General features: G+C 47.5%; 1 protein-coding gene across 2 annotated transcripts in view; it reads right to left on the bottom strand.

The window, feature by feature from the left end:
* Positions 1-10,493: 10,493 nt before the first annotated feature.
* Positions 10,494-22,187, bottom strand: part of NHEJ1 (non-homologous end joining factor 1) — an 83,881-nt gene continuing 72,187 nt past the window's right edge. For both annotated transcript variants that reach the window (XM_040440109.1, XM_040440110.1), the window contains exons 6-8: positions 14,722-14,824; positions 13,241-13,353; positions 10,494-10,853 (exon numbers count right to left, since the gene is read on the bottom strand). In XM_040440109.1, coding sequence (XP_040296043.1) covers positions 10,761-10,853; positions 13,241-13,353; positions 14,722-14,824 — 309 coding nt within the window. In that variant the 3' untranslated portion in view covers positions 10,494-10,760. The remainder of the gene's footprint in view (positions 10,854-13,240; positions 13,354-14,721; positions 14,825-22,187) is intronic.

Here is a 22,187-nt window from a genome sequence, read left to right as displayed (position 1 = left end):
TATGACTCAGCAGCTGATGACTGTATGGTTCACCTATTACATTACTGCAATTCTGGTCTCTTAGGCAGAAATTATATCACTATCACCATTCTGTGCAAGGAGGGACAAGCAGAGCAACAAGAAGGACGGAGTTTGGTGGGGAGGTGTCTGAAAGCTGCCAGGAGGGAGTTGATTAGTGATGGTGATCCTGCAGTTTACAGGAAGTCAGCGACACAGGAGAGACTGACAACCTGTCTACATAGGAGAGCAAGGTCTGGGCTAATGCTCAGTGATTGCTGCACTGTCAATGTGCATAGAAATTATATCTCAGATTTAGAAACAAAACCAATATCTATAATTTAGGGAACACTTACAGCCATATGATGCAAGGGAGCTGCTATCAGTACCTACATAATCATGTACCCCTAGGAAGATGGACTCCACATAACACTGATGTCTACGCACAGAAGCAGTGCCCCTGGGTTTCCTTATGTTTCACAAGGAACTTCAGATATTCCTGTAGTAGCTAAAAGATCCTCAAGGAAATCCAGGCCAGTCCTGCAGCTCCGCCGCTCTCACTTCCTGGAAAATTCTGGACTATCAGGCACTGGAAACGTATCAAGGACCATAAAATGTCGGCAGTGCTCAACCTTTGTGATTAGACATGAGCGAATTTCCGCTTATGAAATTCGTTCACACTTCGTTTGGTGGTAAAAGGTGAATTGCGTTATGGATTCCATTACCACGGACCATTACGCAATTCTATGATGGAATGCATAACGACATTCCGTTATTCATTCCGTCATAATAGAAGTCTATGGGCTGCATAACGGATCCATCCCGTTTCCGTTATGCAGGAGAGGACTCCCCTGCATAACTGAAACAGGACAGATCCATTTTGCAGCCCATAGACTTCTATTATGACGGAATGAATAACGGAATGTCTCTAAAAGCATTCAGTCATAGAATTGCGTTATGGTCCGTGGTAACGGAATCCGTAACGCAATTCACCTTTTTCTACCAAACGAAGTGTGAACGAATTTCAAAATATGAAACTCGCTCATCTCTATTTGTGATGTTCCTATACATTATGATTGTTTTCTGCTGCTTTTTCCTGTACACCAGTAATAGAGGATCCGACAGGTCTCTGATATGGAGCAGACACAGGGCGGTTCTATCTCCGTCAGCTTCCTGCACGTGTTAATTTTTCATGTTCATATTGTGCTTCTTACAGATTATTTGCTGCCTTCGGTTAGAGTGAGAACTGGACGCTTCCTGCACAATCGGATTTTTATCATTATTGATGCTGGTAACAAATTTACGTCTGTATTTTTCCATAACTGTGAAAACCTGAAGTGTCTGCTTTTCAAAAAGTGAACAGTCTCCACTAAAGTATAGACATGGGAGACACACAGGGTCTGTCAAAAGTCTGCGCCAACATGTCCCCTGCCTGGTAACATTGTAGGCTTTATGAACCGAGTCTGTTAAACAAACCACAGTCCTGGACATGACCTTCTGCAAAGCTTTATGCTGGTGGAGTCACTGTGTACATACACTACTTATCCTGTACTGATCCAGAGTTACATCCTGTATTATACTCCAGAGCTGCACTCACTATTCTGCTGGTGCAGTCACTGTGTACATACATACATTACTTATCCTGTACTGATCCAGAGTTACATCCTGTATTATACTCCAGAGCTGCACTCACTATTCTGCTGGTGCAGTCACTGTGTACATACATTACTTATCCTGTACTGATCCTGAGTTACATCCTGTATTATACTCCAGAGCTGCACTCACTATTCTGCTGGTGCAGTCACTGTGTACATACATTACATTACTTATCCTGTACTGATCCTGAGTTACATCCTGTATTATACTCCAGAGCTGCACTCACTATTCTGCTGGTGCAGTCACTGTGTACATACATACATTACTTATCCTGTACTGATCCAGAGTTACATCCTGTATTATACTCCAGAGCTGCACTCACTATTCTGCTGGTGCAGTCACTGTGTACATACATTACTTATCCTGTACTGATCCTGAGTTACATCCTGTATTATACTCCAGAGCTGCACTCACTATTCTGCTGGTGCAGTCACTGTGTACATACATTACATTACTTATCCTGTACTGATCCTGAGTTACATCCTGTATTATTCTCCAGAGCTGCACTCACTATTCTGCTGGTGCAGTCACTGTGTACATACATTACTTATCCTGTACTGATCCCGAGTTACATCCTGTATTATACTCCAGAGCTGCACTCACTATTCTGCTGGTGCAGTCACTGTGTACATACATTACATTACTTATCCTGTGCTGATCCTGAGTTACATCCTGTATTATACTCCAGAGCTGTACTCACTATTCTGCTGGTGCAGTCACTGTGTACATACATTACTTATCCTGTACTGATCCTGAGTTACATCCTGTATTATACTCTAGAGCTGCACTCACTATTCTGCTGGTGCAGTCACTGTGTACATACATTACATTACTTATCCTGTACTGATCCTGAGTTCCATCCTGTATTATACTCCAGAGCTGCACTCACTATTCTGCTGGTGCAGTCTCTGTGTACATACATTATTTATCCTGTACTGATCCTGAGTTACATCTTGTATTATACTCCAGAGCTGCACTCACTATTCTGCTGGTGCAGTCTCTGTGTACATACATTACTTATCCTGTACTGATCCTGAGTTACATCCTGTATTATACTCCAGAGCTGCACTCACTGTTCTGCTGGTTCAGTCACTGTGTACATACATTACTTATCCTGTACTGATCCTGAGTTTTACAGCAAGCCACGGAGGCTCCTATTGCTATCTCTTCCTTTACTGTTCCACCAATAGCAGCAAAGAAAATTTACATAATGAACATGGTAACCATAGTAACACAATGTCCCTCCCCAGACAGCCCCTATAATAGGCAGCTCTTCCTCTGGGTCTTCCTCTTTCTTTGCTGCTGCCACCAGATAAGTGCTGCAATTTTTACCTTAGGATCTCTTTTATTTCAGATCATTTATTGCCTTTGATTTAGAATATATATATATTTATCTATCTATCGGTTTTATCCCATATTTGCTTTTTGCTAAAACAGCATTCTACTACTGTATATCTCCTGTTTTTTGCTGGTTTTCTTTCCCTTGTTATTTCCTAGGGGTTTTATTTGGCTGTTTGTACCCCTTTTCGGGGGGGCCTCCCCCCCCCGTCAGCTCATATTGTTTTCCCACATTCATTCCCTCCTACTGCGATCCGCTACATATTCCCCCTTTTTACCGGCGTTTGGCGCTTCTTTCCTGGCGTCTTTAGCTCAGGTCTCCTTTCCCTGACGGCCGGATCTTCTTTCGCCGCTTTCCCGGGCTTGCGCGTAGCCTCGCGAGATCCCGGCGGCCATTTTGGTTCGCGCATATCGCGGGATCTCGGCCGGCATTCCATTTCCGCATTGCTGCGCTCAGGTACGGTCGCTTTACCCGGCTCCCCCGTCCCTGCTCCCGCTCATACCGATCGCGCCTGGGTGATTAACCCTTGCGTCGTCGCTTTAGGTCTAGTTAGTCCACTCACTATTATTTTCTTATCATTGACTAAATAGATTTTCATACCGCTATGTCAGCAGCCGATTTACCCTCCTCCCAGGCCTGCCCAATGCCTGCAGATGAGATGGAGGTAGAGAGGGATGACCCTCATACATTAACCCTTCAGCAGTCGGTCTCCAGTGCCATAATGACTGCCATGGACTCCATGTCCACTATACTGGCTGCCACTATTTCTCAGGCCCTTGCTGCACACCCTCCTAGAGAGGCCTTGCAGACTACCCATGTTATAAATACGCCATCTGATGCCATTATCGCTCCTGTTTCACAGGATAATAGAACTGGTGTGCGTACTGCCACCCATGAGAGCGTGCAACATTCACGCAAGAGAGCCTTGCCGCGCCAGGCAGAAAAGGCGCGTACGTGGAAATGTGCCAGAGCACAACCAGGTACCGATTCAGATTCTGATCTGGGCTCAGATTTAGAGGCGTTTGAAGATCATGATTATCCCTCTGATGAGGAGACCCCTGATCCGATTCCCACCACCAGGGGCCCCGTCCCCTCTACTTCCTTAGTAAACTCAGTCTCTTCAGCGGTTGATCTGACGTCTGCTCTTGTAGACCCTGTGGGCGAACTTATGTTCGATCCGGACACTCTGCACCACCCCCGATCAGCGGAATGGCTCCCGTCCGATCATGTGGCTAAATATTTGGAATCTCGGGTTCGCCACCCGCTAAGTAAAGAAGCGCGTAACAAACTACGTGCCGAGTGCCCTAGACCCGTGGTCCCTAATAAGGTCTGTGATACCCCTGTGGTCGACCCTAAGATGACCCAATTTTTGGCGAAATCAGGCTGGAACCCCCGTAGAGGGTTAGACTCCGCCTTGAGGAGCTGCCAGGACAAGCTCCTGGATGTATTTGGGCCCCTTACTAAACTACTAGAATTGGCTGAAACTGCCAGAGCGGATGGCTCGCGTATAGATCCCGAAGAGCTTCGTGGCTGGGCTCAAAGAGCGATTTGTGTCGCGGGCAACGCCAACACATCCTTATGTATTGAACGGCGTAAGGCCATTCTTTTTAAATTAGACCCCAAACTAGCTAACCTTGCCCTTACGGAGGCGGGTAAGGAGGCGCAAGGACTGCTGTTCGGCGACTCCTTTATTAAGGATCTTGGCCGATTTGTAGGCGCATTTACGGCATTAGATAAGGCCCAGTCCTCAATGCGCAGAGTATTTCAGGGACGGGTCTCCAGCAGGGCCGGCAGTACCAGGGGCCGTCTGTCCGGCCGTTCCAATTTCCAAGCCCGAGGCATGGGCAGAGGCTCCTATCACCAGAGACCTCCTTTCCAGGATCATAGAGGCTCCTCATCCTTCTTCCCGGCCAGAGGCGGCAACTGGCGCTCCAGGTCCTTCCGTGGAAACCCCAACTCCAGGAGACCTTTTGGTAAGTCTTCCCCCTGTGGGGGATTTTTCGGATCATTGTATCGGAGGCAGACTCCGTCATTTTTCCCGTGCCTGGTCAGTCATCACTTCCGACCCATGGATTCTATCCACAGTCATGGGCTTTCACATCGAGCTCATAGACTCGCCTTACCTCCTACCTCCTCCCCCCCTGTTTGTTCATTCAAGACCAGATTGCTCCCAGGTAGACCTAGAGCTAGTATCACTCTCCCACAAGTGTGCGATAGAAAGGGCGCCTCCTTCTCACAGGAGGGTCCTCAGCAATATCTTTCTGGTCCAGAAGAAAGGGGGTCAGATGCGCCCGGTTATCAACCTACGCTCTCTGAATTCCATAGTGCGTTATCGCCACTTCAAGATGGAGGGGATTCACCTCCTCAGAGACTTGCTTATGCCGGGGGATTGGATGGTGAAACTGGACCTGAAGGATGCTTACCTGACGGTACCGATTGCCCCCCAATCCAGGGACCTTCTATGTTTTCAGTGGGGAGAAGAGATTTGGCGGTTCACCTGCCTCCCTTTCGGCCTGTCGTCGGCTCCTTGGTGCTTCACCAAGCTGATGCGTCCGGCCATGTCGTGGCTTCGCAGTCGAGGTGTACGTCTGATCGTCTATCTGGACGACATTCTTATCATGCACCATTCCAAATCAACCTTGCTGACACATCTAGGCTGGACGTCAGATCTGTTGTCACGCCTCGGTTTTCTCCTCAATTTGGAGAAATCTTGCCTGACCCCTCTGCAGAGGATGGAATTTCTGGGCTTCACGGTGGATTCAGTGTCCGAATCCCTCAGTCTCCCGACATCCAAACTGCGGTCAATTCGGAAAGAACTGCGACACGCCCTGTCTACCCCTCAGTTGACCCTACGGCATCTGGCCCGCATCATTGGCCTGCTCGCCTCTTCCATCCAGGCGGTGTTTCCTGCTCCACTGCATTATCGAGCCCTGCAACGGCTGAAGATTGCACACCTCCGCACAGGTGCGGCGTTTGCAGATTTAGTTACCTTGGACTCAGAAGCCAGGGAGGAGCTTCAGTGGTGGATCGACAACTTAGAGGCATGGAATGGCAAGGCGATCTTCGGCCTTCAACCAGAGTTTACGATAGAATCGGATGCGAGTCTGCAAGGCTGGGGTGCCCACTGCAACGGGGTCTCCACGGGCGGCCGCTGGACGACGGACGAAACACGCCTTCACATCAACGCGCTGGAACTGCTGGCCGGATCATTCGCCATTCGGAGTTTCACCAATGGGATGGCTCATGCCTGCGTCCTCCTACGTATGGACAACGTGTCTGCGGTTCGTTACGTCAACCGTCTGGGTGGTACCCAGTCGGCAACTCTGGCTCGGCTTGCGAAGGAGTTTTGGTCATATTGCCTTTCCAGGGACATTGTGGTCCAAGCGGAATACCTACCCGGCCTCCACAATACTCGGGCGGACCGGAGCTCCCGTTGCTTTACGGACGGCAGCGATTGGCAGCTGGCCCCGAACATATTTTCCGCGATATCGGACGTCTGGGGTCCCTTCTCGGTGGACCTGTTTGCTTCACGACTCAACGCACAGCTTCCTCGATTCTTCAGCTGGCGCCCGGATCCGGGAGCAGAGGCAGTGGACGCATTCCTGCAGGATTGGTCGAGCTCCCTTCTATATGCTTTTCCTCCTTTTGCGATGATTCCGAGGATGCTGCTTCAGGTGCGTCGCCAGAGGGCCGAACTGATGGTGGTGATTCCCTTCTGGGGGACTCAGAGTTGGTTTCCAGCTCTACTGGAGCTTCTTGTAGACATACCTTTTCTTCTCCCAGACCACGTAGATCTTCTTCGCGATCCCAGAGGATTGAGCCACCCGCTTCGGCTGGAAGGATCCCTACCGTTGCTGGCGTGCCGAGTCTCAGGATACCTGGAGAGGTCGAGGGCGTTTCGGAGGCAACTAGACGCCTCCTGGACAATGCATGGGCTCCCGGCACTAGAAAATCTTACCGGGCAGCTTGGGGATCTTGGTCTAGTTGGTGCCTTGAACGGAACCTTGATCCCATTTCGGCACCTGTGAGTCATTTGTTACAATTTCTTACCTCCTTGTTTGAGGCTGGTAAAGCTTATAGAACGATCAACCTTTTTCGGTCTGCGATCTCCTCTACTCATCAGGGCTTCGACGGTAGACCTGCGGGCCAGCACCCTTTGGTTTCCCGCTTACTTCGCGGCTCGCGTCTTGCTCGCCCTCCTCGTCCTCGATTTGTGACCACTTGGGATGTTTCGTTGGTTTTGTCATTTTTGTCGGCTTGGCCCAGCAATCCGGACCTCTCCTTGAGACAACTATCTGCCAAGTTACTTGTACTTTTCTGCCTTATTTCCTGTAAACGGGTGTCGGATGTTCGAGCTCTGGATCATGACGCTAGATCCTTCACTCCGGAGGGTGTATCCTTCAATATTTCTAGACGTACCAAAACACACATTAGAGAGGTGTCATATCCCAGTTTCCCGTCCTCTCCGGCTCTTTGTCCGGTGGCTTGCTTGCGAGAATACGAATCCCGAACAAGAGCTTACCGCTCTCCCTTGGTCCCGCAGCTTTTCCTTTCTATTCGCCATCCTTTCGGACCGGTCTCCAGTCCGACTTTGGCTCGTTGGATGAAGTGGGTTATGTCCCTTGCGGGTATCGATACTGCTATGTTTACGGCGCATTCGACGAGAGGTGCATCTGCCACCGCTTTGGCGATTTCTGGGGCGCGTATGGAAGACATCTTACGTCTGGCAGACTGGTCTAGTGTCACGACATTCAGGGAGTATTATTTTCGTCCTCCTCCTCATTTGTTTGCTTCTGTGATTTCTCAGCTTTGAACTAGCAATAGGAGCCTCCGTGGCTTGCTGTAAAACTTATTGATTTTCCTAGTCTACGACGTAAAAGTCATAGTTTTATTAAAGACACGGAGGCGAGTATTGCCCACCCTGATCGATGGCCCGCCCAACTGTAAATTATTTATTTATGATTATTTGTATATTTATTGATGTATTGTTCGGAGGAGGTTATGTTGATGATGTTTATTTATTTATATGTTGTTTATATATTTATTGTATTTATGGCATTTGTCTTCTCTATTGAAGTTTATTAGAGGGCATTACGGTTCATTTCCGGTTATCGACTGTCTGACTTGATTTGTTCCAGAATGATATTCACTCTGGCCATATTCTTTATTTTATTTCAGGGTGAGAGTTCACTGACTTCCAGGATCTGCGTCCTTCTAATTTCCTGCTAAAGTGTTAGCCACGTTGGCTTCGATTGAATGGTTCGGTGGGAGCTGTGTCGTTTCGCTTCCAGTTTCCGGTTCTAGTTGACGGTTCCAGTTGATGTCCAGTTACGGTGCCAGGTCCAAAGAAAGAGGAAGACCCAGAGGAAGAGCTGCCTATTATAGGGGCTGTCTGGGGAGGGACATTGTGTTACTATGGTTACCATGTTCATTATGTAAATTTTCTTTGCTGCTATTGGTGGAACAGTAAAGGAAGAGATAGCAATACTCGCCTCCGTGTCTTTAATAAAACTATGACTTTTACGTCGTAGACTAGGAAAATCAATAAGTTACATCCTGTATTATACTCCAGAGCTGCACTCACTATTCTGCTGGTGCAGTCACTGTGTACATACATTACTTATCCTGTACTGATCCCGAGTTACATCCTGTATTATACTCCAGAGCTGCACTCACTATTCTGCTGGTGCAGTCACTGTGTACATACATTACATTACTTATCCTGTACTGATCCTGAGTTACATCCTGTATTATTCTCCAGAGCTGCACTCACTATTCTGCTGGTGCAGTCACTGTGTACATACATTACATTACTTATCCTGTACTGATCCCGAGTTACATCCTGTATTATACTCCAGAGCTGCACTCCCTATTCTGCTGGTGGAGTCACTGTGTACATACATTACATTACTTATCCTGTACTGATCCTGAGTTACATCCTGTATTATACTCCAGAGCTGCACTCACTATTCTGCTGGTGCAGTCACTGTGTACATACATTACATTACTTATCCTGTACTGATCCTGAGTTACATCCTGTATTATTCTCCAGAGCTGCACTCACTATTCTGCTGGTGCAGTCACTGTATACAGTGCTGCCCATAATTATTCATACCCCTGGCAAATGTTGACTTAAAGTTACTTTTATTCTTTTATTCAACCAGCAGGTCATTTTCTGACGGGAAATGACATCGGTGTCTCCCAAAAGACAATAAGATGATGTACAAGAGGCATTATTGTGGGGGGGGGGGGGGGAAACATTTCTCAGCTTTTATTTACATTTGAGCAAAAAGTGTCCGGTCCAAAATGATTCCTACCCTTCTCAATAATCAATAGAAAAGCCGTTATTGGCTATCACAGCAATCAGACGCTTCCTATAATCGCAGACCAGCTTTTTGCAGGTCTCCACAGGTATTTTTGCCCATTCATCTTTAGCAATGAGCTCCAGATCTTTCCGGTTGGAGGGTCTTCTTGCCATCACCCTGATCTTTAGCTCCCTCCACAGATTCTCCATTGGATTCCAGTCTGGACTCTGGCTGGGCCGCTCCAAACCGTTAATGTTGTTGTCTGCTGACCATTTCTTCACCACTTTTGCTGTGTGTTTTGGGTCATTGTCCGGCTGAAATGTCCACCGGTGCCCAAGGCCACGTTTCTCTGCAGACGCCTGATGTTCTCGGTGAGAATCCTCATGTATTGCTCCTTTTTCATGGTGCCGTTTACTGTGATTAGGTTCCCTGGTCCATTGGCTGAAAAACACCCCCAAAGCATTAGGTTCCCACCACCATGTCTGACAGTGGGGATGGTGTTCTTTGGGTTGAAGGCTTCTCCTTTTTTACGCCAAATGAAGGAAACATCATTGTGACCAAACAATTTAATTGTTGTTTCATCTGACCATAACACAGAAGACTTCTTTGTCCAGATGAGCTTTTGTGTGCCTTATTACTTGCTGGTTGAATAAAAGTAACTTTAAGCCAAAATTTGCCAGGGGTATGAATAATTATGGGCAGCACTGTACATACATTACTAATCAATGTACTGATCCTGCGTTACTCTGTGCTGCTGTTGATCTTGCTCTGTTCACTATATATAACCTTCAGTCTGTGACCTTCCACAAGATCAGAACACTCCTCTAGTTAAATACTCTGTGCTGCTGGGAACTGTGCTCCATTTTTAGGTGGCTTTTCTGTGACCTCCCACCATTTCAGTACACTTCTCTTTTAAAACACTCTGTGCTGCTGTACACCCTGCTCAATGTATTACGATACCTGTCCTGAAAGGCCTGCAATCTAGAAATGGAGAGGAATGTAACCCAGATAGAAGGACTGGGCCGTCTTGGTGGCATCATCAGCCTGTAGTAAGTGATCATTTGCCAATGAACTCAGAAAAGGCCGTACACTCTGCAGACTGTCACAGCCCTATTTCTGCAGATCATCTCATGCTGTTGATGTTCTCATTATGAAAATAAAAACCATCAGATGACAGATTTCTTAGAAAACACATTTATTGGAAATGATTGCCTTATTAAAACATGTAAACCTGTAGCCGAGGTCCTGGGTATAAGATGAGAATCCACAGCAGATGCCTGACCTACACATAGAGGAACCTCACCAGGTGAGTGTGATCTGCCTCTTAACCACTAGGGGGCCACAGCTTATCAGATGGAAACCTATCATCTGCAGTGAATCAATGACAAGAGGTGATGCTGGAAGATGCAGGGCCGTGGCTCCTGTCCTGTGTTTAGCGTCGCACCCCCTCCTGCTGCCGTCTGTCATTTGAACAGCCCCTTGGCTTTCCTTTTCTTAGCCTTGGATACAACAACTGAGGGGCGCTGTGTCAGTGTGAGCACGTCATCTGGAGGCTCCTGTGTAAGACAAGATATACATTAGTCATATCCGGACAAAGGAGAGATCGATGCTCCCTGCCGGTCCTGACATCCCCAATACAACGGTATACAGCTGGGGTGAGCAAGCAAATCCCTGCATGCTCCATACATTTCCACGAACAGCCAAGGGAGCATGCTGGGAGTTGTAGTTTCACAATAGCTGCAGTGCCAGAGGTTGCAGACCCCTGGTATAGATCAATAAGTTCAGCAATTTCAATTTCTCCACATTTCATTCTCATTCATATCTAGAGCAGGGATGTCAAACTGGTGGCCCTTCAGCTGTTGCAAAACTACAACTTCCGTCATGTGTGGACATCCTACAGCTATCCGGGGAGTTGTCGTTTTGCAACAGCTGGAGGGCCACAAGTTTGACATCCCTGATGAGGCAGAAAATCTGTACAGACCTAATACTTCTCCCAGCTGAGGGTTTGCTACATTTGTATCTAGTCTGAATAATTCCTTGCCAGTCCAGACTGATACATTTTAACTGCACTGATACAATGTAACAGTCTATCAGGACAGGAGAGAGATTGGTGCTGCTGATGTGTTTAGTTCACAGAGAATGGTCTAGACTGGATACAACTGTAACAAACCCTCAGCTGTGAGAAATGAAGGAAACCAGAAAGCCTTGTAACGTAACTGTCCAAAAGCTTGCACACCTCACCTCTCCTTAAAAGGTCTATTCTGAGATTTTTTATTTTTTATTTGACGTCTCCCCTTGATGGGAAAATCCCGGAGGTGCCTGGAGCATCAGTTGAGCGGGAAGCGCAGCGCCGGACCGGTACGCATATTTTAATACCGTTCAATGGAAAAATAGATTTTCCCATCAAAGGGAGACGTCAAATAAATAAAAAAATCTCATAATGCCCCTTTAAGTAGAATTTTTCAGTATGTGCCAGTGTTGCAAAGAAACCCAGGAAGGGTGCTCTGCAGAGGGGCACAGCTTAATGTCAGGTGCCGGCGCCAAACCGGGGTAATAATCGCAGCCGCCCTGATTCTGGCAGATCCCACCGTAAGGCCTCATGCACACGACCGTTGTGTGTTTTGCAGTCCGCAAAACACGGATGCGTTCCACAATTTGCGAAACAGCCTTCAATATAAATGCCTATTCTTGTTCGCAAATCCCGGACAAGAATAGGACAGGTTATATTTTTTTGCGGACCACGGAACGGCGCAACGGAGGCGGACAGCACACGGAGTGCTGTCCGCATTTTTTATGGCCCCGTTGAAGTGAATAGGTCCACATCTGAGGCCGCCAAAATTGCGGCTCGGATGCGGACCAAAACAACGGCCGTGTGCATGAGACCTAAGGCTCACATGTGTAATAGGGCATCTGACTGTCACTGAGGAGGTCACCTGCTTGGGACCCTTCTATTAGCTGGTTGATTCCTAATCATTAACCACTTATTTACCTTAGAATGTGCTACTTCTGGAAAAAGCACCCAAACCGCAGGGTGTGAACATGGCCTAACACATGAGTTACTAGGGTCTGGTCTCCTTCAAAGGGCTCGGTCCGTCATTGAGTGGTTCTTCAGAGGAGCCTGGAAACATTCGCCGCTTGCCGGTGTCTCAGCTTGTGAGCGCAGTGACCTGACTGGTCGCATACAGTGAGCTCAGGAGGTCACAAGACAGTAGTGGGCATGGGATCAAAGGATCTCCTGGGTCACAACGTTCCCGGTGATCGGCAGAGCAAAAACCTCACAGCTTCTCCCCCGTCAGTGCATTCGCCTTCTCTTAGAAACTTCACAAAAGTGCACTGCAGCAGTCGTCCTGCCGATGACATCATGCGGCGCTGACATCATGAGGTGGGACACTGGGCTCTGCTGTGTTAGTCCACCGTGACTAGAGAGGAAACGCGAGGGGAGCTGTGAATCCAATGTTACAGTGCAGGGAGATAGCAAGTCCTCAAGGTCACAGGAAGCTGCGGATCTCGCTCAGGATGTTATAGGCCTAATCTGAACTGCAGCCAGGATCATCTGGAAACATCTTCCCGTCTCACCAACATCTCAATGACATGTCAGAAGATGTTTAAAGGTGAACCGTCACTTTAAATCAGGGATGCTCAACCTGTGGCCCTCCAGCTGTTGCAAAACTACAACTCCCAGCATGCCCTAATGGCTGCAGGCTATCCAGACATGCCTCCTTTAAATGATTCTCTTTCTGCAAAAGGGTATTCTGCCTTGATGTAAATTCTCATACTCCATTCACATCCAGAGCTGCATTTAAAATTATTTAGGCCTTTTGTTAGCGTTTAGGCGGCAGGATGTCATTTCTTTCTGCCGTCCTGTGCTGGTTCAGTGTCTGTATAGCGCAGGCTCTGGTGTAATGCCACGTGTGTGCCACGTGTGTGGGTGATCTCAGCTCACCTGGGGGGGTTTCTGTGTCTGACCATCGTCCACATCTTGCTGAGCTGGGTCTGTCATGCGGCTGTTACCTTCAAGCGACTGTTCTGACCGCGGGCGGGCTCCATCTCCTGCACCTGATCACAGGATACCCCAATGAATGGTGTACATGTCCTGCATACATCAGATTGGGGCAATGCCCTAAAGCACCATTTACATACAGTTACCCAAACCACGCTGCCTACAAAATGTGTTCTGCTGCCAGGTCCGATCTACAGGGACTTGTCTTCTGTATGGAGACCAGTACCATACTGGTCAGGAGACTCCTCGTAAACCATCCCCTCAAATTTCCTGTTCACCCCTCCATTCCTGGGCACCGCAGCAGAAAACATTGTCTATGGCAGTGCCCAGGAGTGGAGGGAAACGCAGGAGCGTCTGGTCTGAGGTCTGTGAAGGGATAGTCTGGGGTCTGCAAACACAAGGGGTGCTGGTCAGGGGCGGAGGCGCCATAGACCTTACAGGGAAATTTCTTGGAGGACCGATGCCCAAGTCCTCCTGTCTGCCGCTGGCCGGGTACATAATGGGCTCTTAGGAGTAATTAAACTGTGAGAATCAGGTGCTCATGTCCAGCGACTGCACAGGCCCTTCTTAATTCACCTGCTGTCGCCGGCATCTCACCTCCTGAACCCCCTGCTGCATATCTAAGGCCTCATGCACACGACCGCTGTGTGTTTTGCGGTCCGCAAATGGCGGATCCGCAAAACACGGATGGCGTCCGTGTGCGTTTCGCACGGACAGCCATTTATATACTATTCTTGTCGGCAAAACGGACAAGAATAGGACAGGTTATATTTTTTTTGCGGACCACGGAACGGCGCAACGGATGCGGACAGCACATGGAGCGCTGTCCGCATCTTTTACGGCCCCATTGAAGTGAATGGGTCCATATCTGAGGCCGCAAAAACTGCGGCTCGGATGCGGACCAAAACAACGGCCGTGTGCATGAGGCTTTAATCAACCGGAGGAAGACATAAAATGTCAGCTATTAATGACCCCCACAGAGGGGCAGCTTTTGGGGCAGTATATTCTGTTTTGGACCCGCCTACAACACGGGGCCACTTTTAAGTCTGGTGTCTTAATATGCAGTGATCTGGTTTGGGGTCTTCATACTGTATAAAGGGGTCCGGACATAAGAAAATAAAACTGGCGGCCTTCTGTTTCTATCAGAATGTCCCTTCAGAATCTGGTTATCATTTTTCCTTAACCCGGAATGATATGGTTATACAGGGTGACAACCGATGAGGCCACGATCCCAGCTCCAGCAGAGGTTGTCAGACCCGTTTTCTTGTTTGCAGCCATAAATCCCCATTCATTTAGAACTGGGAGAGCTGGATGTCTCCAGTGTAATGGCAGCCATACTGGTTGTCACCCAGCTTTTCAAGAACCAGAACAATGTGACTATAGAAAGAGTCGCTGATGGATTTTTATTAACCCTTTCTTCTCACCTGCCGATTCCGGCTCCTGCTGCTCTTGCACGACAATCACATCGCTGTACAACTGCTGCAGCCGCTCGCCGAGCCCAGACGGGGCGCTCTGCTCTGGAATATTCTGCAAAAACAGGAAATGTAAGACTATGACCAGCGATCTGGACTGGAACAGTCAGGGAAAGTGGAGCAAAAGAGCTTGCAATCTAGGGCACTGAAAACCAAAATCCACTGACATTTTTAAATAGGAAGCAAGGTTATTGGGAATAAGTCACAAAAACACTGGAAGGACATGAAAATCATATACAGGTCTTCACTAGGTTGGATTCCAAAACAGGGCCCTGGTGGCAGTAATAATCACTGAGCCAGTTCAAGGTCACCAGTGCGGCCAGAAGACACTACTAACCACTGAGTCAGAGGAGGCCCCAGTATTGTCAGGATACAGTAACAGCCACTGAGCCAGAAAAGAAGCCCCAGTACTAACCACTCAGCCAGCCAAGGAGCCCCAGTGTTGCCAGAAGACGGTAATAGCTACTGAGCCAGCTAAAGAACCCCGGTGCTGCCAGAAGACAGTACTAACTAATGAGCCACTGGACTGCTGCAAAAAGCCAGTTTTAACCACTTAGTCAGCACAGGAGCCCCAGTATTTCACAGTAATAGCCACTGAGCTAGCAAAGAAGCCATAATATTCCAAAGAGCCACTACCAACCACTTAACAGGGCCCCAGTGCTGCGATTAGACTGTACTAAGGACTGAGCAAGTGGAAGGGCCCCAGTGCTGCGATTAGACTGTACTAGGGACTGAGCAAGTGGAAGGGCCCCAGTGCTGCGATTAGACTGTACAAGGGACTGAGCAAGTGGAAGGGCCCCAGTGCTGCGATTAGACTGTACTAGGGACTGAGCAAGTGGAAGGGCCCCAGTGCTGCAATTAGACTGTACTAGGGACTGAGCAAGTGGAAGGGCCCCAGTGCTGCAATTAGACTGTACTAGGGACTGAGCAAGTGGAAGGGCCCCAGTGCTGCGATTAGACTGTACTAAGGACTGAGCAAGTAGAAGGGCCCCAGTGCTGCAATTAGACTGTACTAGGGACTGAGCAAGTAGAAGGGCCCCAGTGCTGCGATTAGACTGTACTAGGGACTGAGCAAGTAGAAGGGCCCCAGTGCTGCGATTAGACTGTACTAAGGACTGAGCAAGTGGAAGGGCCCCAGTGCTGCGATTAGACTGTACTAAGGACTGAGCAAGTAGAAGGGCCCCAGTGCTGCGATTAGACTGTACTAGGGACTGAGCAAGTAGAAGGGCCCCAGTGCTGCGATTAGACTGTACTAAGGACTGAGCAAGTGGAAGGGCCCCAGTGCTGCGATTAGACTGTACTAAGGACTGAGCAAGTAGAAGGGCCCCAGTGCTGCGATTAGACTGTACTAGGGACTGAGCAAGTGGAAGGGCCCCAGTGCTGCGATTAGACTGTACTAGGGACTGAGCAAGTGGAAGGGCCCCAGTGCTGCGATTAGACTGTACTAGGGACTGAGCAAGTGGAAGGGCCCCAGTGCTGCGATTAGACTGTACTAGGGACTGAGCAAGTGGAAGGGCCCCAGTGCTGCGATTAGACTGTACTAGGGACTGAGCAAGTAGAAGGGCCCCAGTGCTGCGATTAGACTGTACTAAGGACTGAGCAAGTGGAAGGGCCCCAGTGCTGCGATTAGACTGTACTAAGGACTGAGCAAGTAGAAGGGCCCCAGTGCTGCGATTAGACTGTACTAGGGACTGAGCAAGTGGAAGGGCCCCAGTGCTGCGATTAGACTGTACTAGGGACTGAGCAAGTGGAAGGGCCCCAGTGCTGCGATTAGACTGTACTAGGGACTGAGCAAGTGGAAGGGCCCCAGTGCTGCGATTAGACTGTACTAGGGACTGAGCAAGTGGAAGGGCCCCAGTGCTTCCAAGAGGCAGTATTAGCCACTGAGCCAGTGAAGAAGCCCCTGGGCTGCCAGGTAATACTAACAAATGAGTCAGCAGAAGGGTTTTCCTGCTGCAAGGAAGCACTATAAAGCCCAGTGCCTAGGGATGGGCCCTAACGTTACAAAGTAGCAATAGTAACCACTGAGCCAGCAGGAGGAAGGCTATACTACACACAGAGCAGGTGGGCCCCAGAGCTGTCAGGAGGCATTAGTAACAAATGAGCTATTGGAAGGGCCACAATGCTACAAGCCCCAGTGCTGTTCCCGAAAAAGAGGCGAGAAAACCAATATGGCCACTATAACAAGGACGCCTTCCCCGAATGTGACGGATGAATCAGAAACGGTCGGTGATACATTGTAACTTTATAGAGTCAGAGACATGTATGTAGATGGTTGGACAAGGCCATGGAGGATACAGGAATCTGAAAGTCGCTCCTACGAGTCAGAGACAAGCATGCTACCAGAAAGGAGACAAATAGATGAGGAGCTGCCAAAAGTCATTGGTGGCGCTTATCCCCAGGGAGACGCAAGGGGTTTGGAATATAGAAACCCATCTTATACAACATACATTTCTGCAGGTGCCAGACTTTGGGTGAGTTCTGCCAGTACTGACAACTTCCACTGACAAAAGCCACTACCATCTGCAGCATTCACAGCAGTCATGTCGCCTTCTCAATTAATGGGTGCCACCATTTAAAGGCCACCTGCCAGCAGGACCACTTAAACCAGACCACTTAAACCAGACATATGACAGATGCCCTTAAAAGAAGTCTGTGAATGAACTGCCAGCGGTTTACAATGAAGGTCCAGCTGGGTGTTACCAGTTGGAGAAAGGGTGGGTGGGGTGTCCCTGCACAGTTCAACTATGCAGTCAGTGCTATCAGTGGCAGGCTGTGCAGGGGACACACCGCAACTGGTAACACCCAGCTGGACCTTCATTGCAAACTGCTAGTAATTAATTCACAACTTCTAGTGGGAATAACAGAGGAATGATACAACATAGAGTCATAAGAATGGATGCTCCAGAATTGTTATTACTTGGGAACTGCAAGTTGTTAGTAAAACAGACATGTCAGCAGAAGTGAGAGGCCCACTTTAAATATATTGATGGACAGACATAACTATTACACTCTCTGTCTTCTTCTCTAGTGCACTCCAGGTCAGTACAGGTAGGTAGAAAAATAATGTATGGTAAGCAATAATATTATGTTATATAAATGTTAGGGAAGATGGGAAAGACGGTGACCTGGATAACAGGGTTCCAGGGACAGTAATAACCATTGAGCCAGTGTAAGAACCCAGTGCCTCTTGGAGATAGTACTACTCATTGAGCCAGCAGAGCAGCCCCAGAGCTGTCAGAAGATAGTACTACCCGCTGAGCCAGTGGAGGAATCCCAATGTTGTCAAAAGATAGTACTACTCCCTGAGCCAGCAGAGGAACCCGAGTGCTGTGAGGAGACAGTACTACTTACTGAGCCAGCAAAGGAACCTAAGTGTGGTCAGAAGACAGGACACCTCACTGAGCCAGCAGAGCAGCCCCAGTGCTTTCAGGAGACAGTACTACTCACTGAACCAGAGGAGGAGCCCCAGTGCTGTCAGGAGACTACTACTCACTGAGCCAGAGGAGGAGCCCCAGTGCTGTCAGGAGACTACTACTCACTGAGCCAGCGGAGGAGCCCCAGTGCTGTCAGGAGACTACTACTCACTGAGCCAGCGGAGGAGCCCCAGTGCTGTCAGGAGACTACTACTCACTGAACCAGAGGAGGAGCCCCAGTGTTTTCAGGAGACTACTACTCACTGAGCCAGAGGAGGAGCCCCAGTGCTGTCAGGAGACAGTACTACTCACTGAGCCAGCGGAGGAGCCCCAGTGCTTTCAGGAGACAGTACTACTCACTGAGCCAGCGGAGGAGCACCAGTGCTTTCAGGAGACAGTACTACTCACTGAGCCAGCGGAGGAGCCCCAGTGCTGTCAGGAGACTACTACTAACTGAGCCAGCGGAGGAGCCCCAGTGCTGTCAGGAGACTACTACTCACTGAGCCAGCGGAGCAGCCCCAGTGCTTTCAGGAGACAGAACTAACCACTGAGCCAGCTAAAGAGCCCCAGTGCTGCCAGGAGACAGTACTAGAGAGCCAGTGGAGGAGCCCCTGTGCTGTCAAGCAATAGTACTAACCACTAAGCCAGCAGAGGGATCCCATTTGCCCTTTAAGGACCATAGACCACAACTGTCTGCAGCATTTTAGTTAGGATTCTATGGAATGAAGATAAGATGTTTCTTCTGACATTCTGCTACAAACAACTACTCAAGGTTGTGCAAAAGACGTAACAAGAGCTGATAAAGCAGACGACTGCGTCCGTACGGACCTGGACTGTATGTCGTGTACTAGTGAAGGACCCCAGGAGACTTTTATGTGGAACTGCCCTTTAAGAGAAATTTCCACATTCCACATATAATGCCAAGTAATGTTGTAAATACTCCACTTACCTTGCGCTAATGGGGCCGAGCTGTGATACCAAGCACAGCCACTATACAACGGATGGTGTAGTAAGCTGTAAGGAGGTTGCGACCTCCTAAAAAGTTAATCGTTGGGGATCCCGAGTGATGGACCCTTCTCATCAGATACTGATTTGTATAAATCAGTTAGAAAAGCCTTTTTAACTACCCATTATAAGACTGCATTGACTTAAAGGCTCTGTACACCTGCGGAAGCAATTTTTGTTTATGATTGCATTTACTCATTTTGGCTAAAAATCATATTTTCAATTGGCTTTTATTAAAAATATTGAGCTGTTCTGTCACAATCGGTTAACTGTTTTCCTAACTGTGTGACTGGTACTTTCACTTTGTGCCGGTCATCTAATAAAACCTTCTCACTAAACTACTAAGGGCTCATTCAGACGACCATATGCTGTCCGCAAAAATGCGGATCCGTTTTTTTTTGCGGATTAGATGCTGTCCCATTCATTTCTATGGGGCCCTTTTCTTCCATTGCACGGCTCATTAAAATAATGAAACATGTTCTATACTTGTCAGTGCAAATCAGGACATGGCCCTATTGAAGTTGCTGAACTGTCCGCAAAAAAACTGATCCGCATTTTTGCGGACAGCATACGGCTGTCTGAATGAGCCCTAAGAGGAGATCAACACTTATTTAAGCCACATTCTTATCAGTAAGATAAGAACTGATCTATTATGAGTATTTATAATTTCAGAGATAAGGAGTCCGTCAACTCCCCAACTGACGGAAGAGAGAGAAAATCCAGAGGCTGCTACTAGAGCATCTCAGCTCTGTACAGAAAGACTAATTGAAAAAATGATTTTTAGCATAAAATGAGTACAATGTAATAAAACTAAAATTGCCCCCAAAGGTGTACATAGTCTTTAAAGGGAATATGTAATCAGAAAATTACCTCTTGTTTAAATTATGCTTTCATGTTGAACTATTTATAAGGAATTTTTGGTGGTTATTTTTAATTTTCCATGTCACTATATATATATATATAAAAATATATATATAATATATATATATATACATATATATATATATATATATATATTTAATCCATCAGTTTTCACACTGGCCACTAAGCCTAATAATAGGCATCACTTCTTGGTCTGTACAGATCACTTTACCACAGTTATCTGCTTATCATTACAGGCAGGATGATAATGACACATATCACCCTATATACACAGATAACAGAATGATATCACAGCTTATCTGTTCCCTTTTGACCTCTGCACAGGTCACAGAGCATGCCCCCATAATCATGTTCAGGATATAGAATAAAAATATCTACAATCAGAAAATAAAAACAGATTAAAAAAAAAAGGAAATGTTTCGCTTTCTGGCTTATGGTGCCATATTTCCTTTAAAGGGGTTGTCTGCTTTTTACTATGGATGACCTGTCCTCAGGACAGTAGTAATAGTAAAAAGCAGACAACCCGTTCAATGGTCATTTGCAGGGTGATCAGAAGAATACTGGGTTTCCAGTCCATTGTAATGGATACACTGTATGACCGATGTATACAATGTATCCGCTGCAGTGTAAATAAAGATACATTTGTACGTTTCATTCGCTCCACCCCTTCTGTGTTATATTTATAACCTGCAATGATGGCACAACCGCAACCTAAACTTCCTAGCAATGACCTGACTCCAGACATTCATTACCCATCATCTTGTGGTTGCTGACAACCAGTCAGATTACTCGGAGCTGCAGCCTTTGTTGCTTCGTTACATGCACAGTGCCAGATCTGACATCATAAATATCAGGGCAGAACAGAGAACAGCGTCTACCGTTCCATTTCCCACATTAAAGCCGCCGTCTTACACTAATGTGTCCTCTGGGCTGCATGAGAGGAGTATTTTGGGCCTTTTACTCTCCATCTTCTTCCAGTATCTCTGTGCAACATTAAAACCCATCTCCGCTCTGGGCTATTTTCACCACTGCGGGTGAGACAGAACCAGAGATTAACTCCTCCTCACCTGCAGCACTGGTATGATCAAAGCAGGGAGCATTGGCCATTATAATGTCAGCTCTGGGAGTTGGGATATCACGACAGACTGCAACCATTAAACAGCCATGGAGCTATCACTTAGTCACAGAGTCACCCAGGCTTCGTGCAGAGCGCCAGCTCTTCTCCCCTCTGCGAGGCTCCTCCTATTATACGCAGAATTCAGGGCTGTGCCGGATCTACCTGGCCTGGGAGGGAAAAGTCAGCATACCTGTATAAAGTCACACCCGCTCTCGGCTGAGAAGCTGGTTCAGTTATATCCAGTGCAGGCAAAAGACTTCAGACTGATACATTGTAGCAGAGAGCATTGTCTAGACTGGATACAATTGTATCCACTTCTCAGCTAAGAACAGGACTACCTAAGTGTGGGTTCACTGCAGACATTTTTTTTCCTTCACCATGAGCAAGCAGAGATATTGAAAACAGTGAGGATTCGAAACACAAATACCCATGGGGCTCCATAGCAATGCTTTGAAGGGGCCCCATTCCACCATTTTCACCCTGAACAGCGATTTCAGAAGATGATTATTTTCATTGAAAAATTGATAATGTAGTACAGGAATAATGCTCACAGTGATGTCACAGTATGGGAGATAATGCACACAGTAATGTCACAGTACAGGGATAATAAACATAGTGATGTCACAGTACAGAGATAATAAACACAGTGATGTCACAGTACAGAGATAATAAACACAGGGATGTCACAGTACAGGGATAATAAACATAGTGATGTCACAGTACAGGGATAATAAACACAGTGATGTCACAGTACAGGGATAATAAACATAGTGATGTCACAGTACAGAGATAATAAACACAGTGATGTCACAGTACAAGAATGCACACAGTACAGGGATAATAAACATAGTGATGTCACAGTACAGAGATAATAAACACAGTGATGTCACAGTACAAGAATGCACACAGTATGGGGATAATGCACACAGTGATGTCACAGTACAGAGATAATAAACACAGTGATGTCACAGTACAGAGATAATAAACACAGTGATGTC

The sequence above is a fragment of the Bufo bufo genome, chromosome 7 (assembly GCF_905171765.1).
Source record: "Bufo bufo chromosome 7, aBufBuf1.1, whole genome shotgun sequence".
Classification (NCBI taxonomy): Eukaryota; Metazoa; Chordata; class Amphibia; order Anura; family Bufonidae; genus Bufo; species Bufo bufo.
Note: the sequence above shows the minus strand (reverse complement) of the source record. Positions and strands in the feature narration are given on the sequence as shown.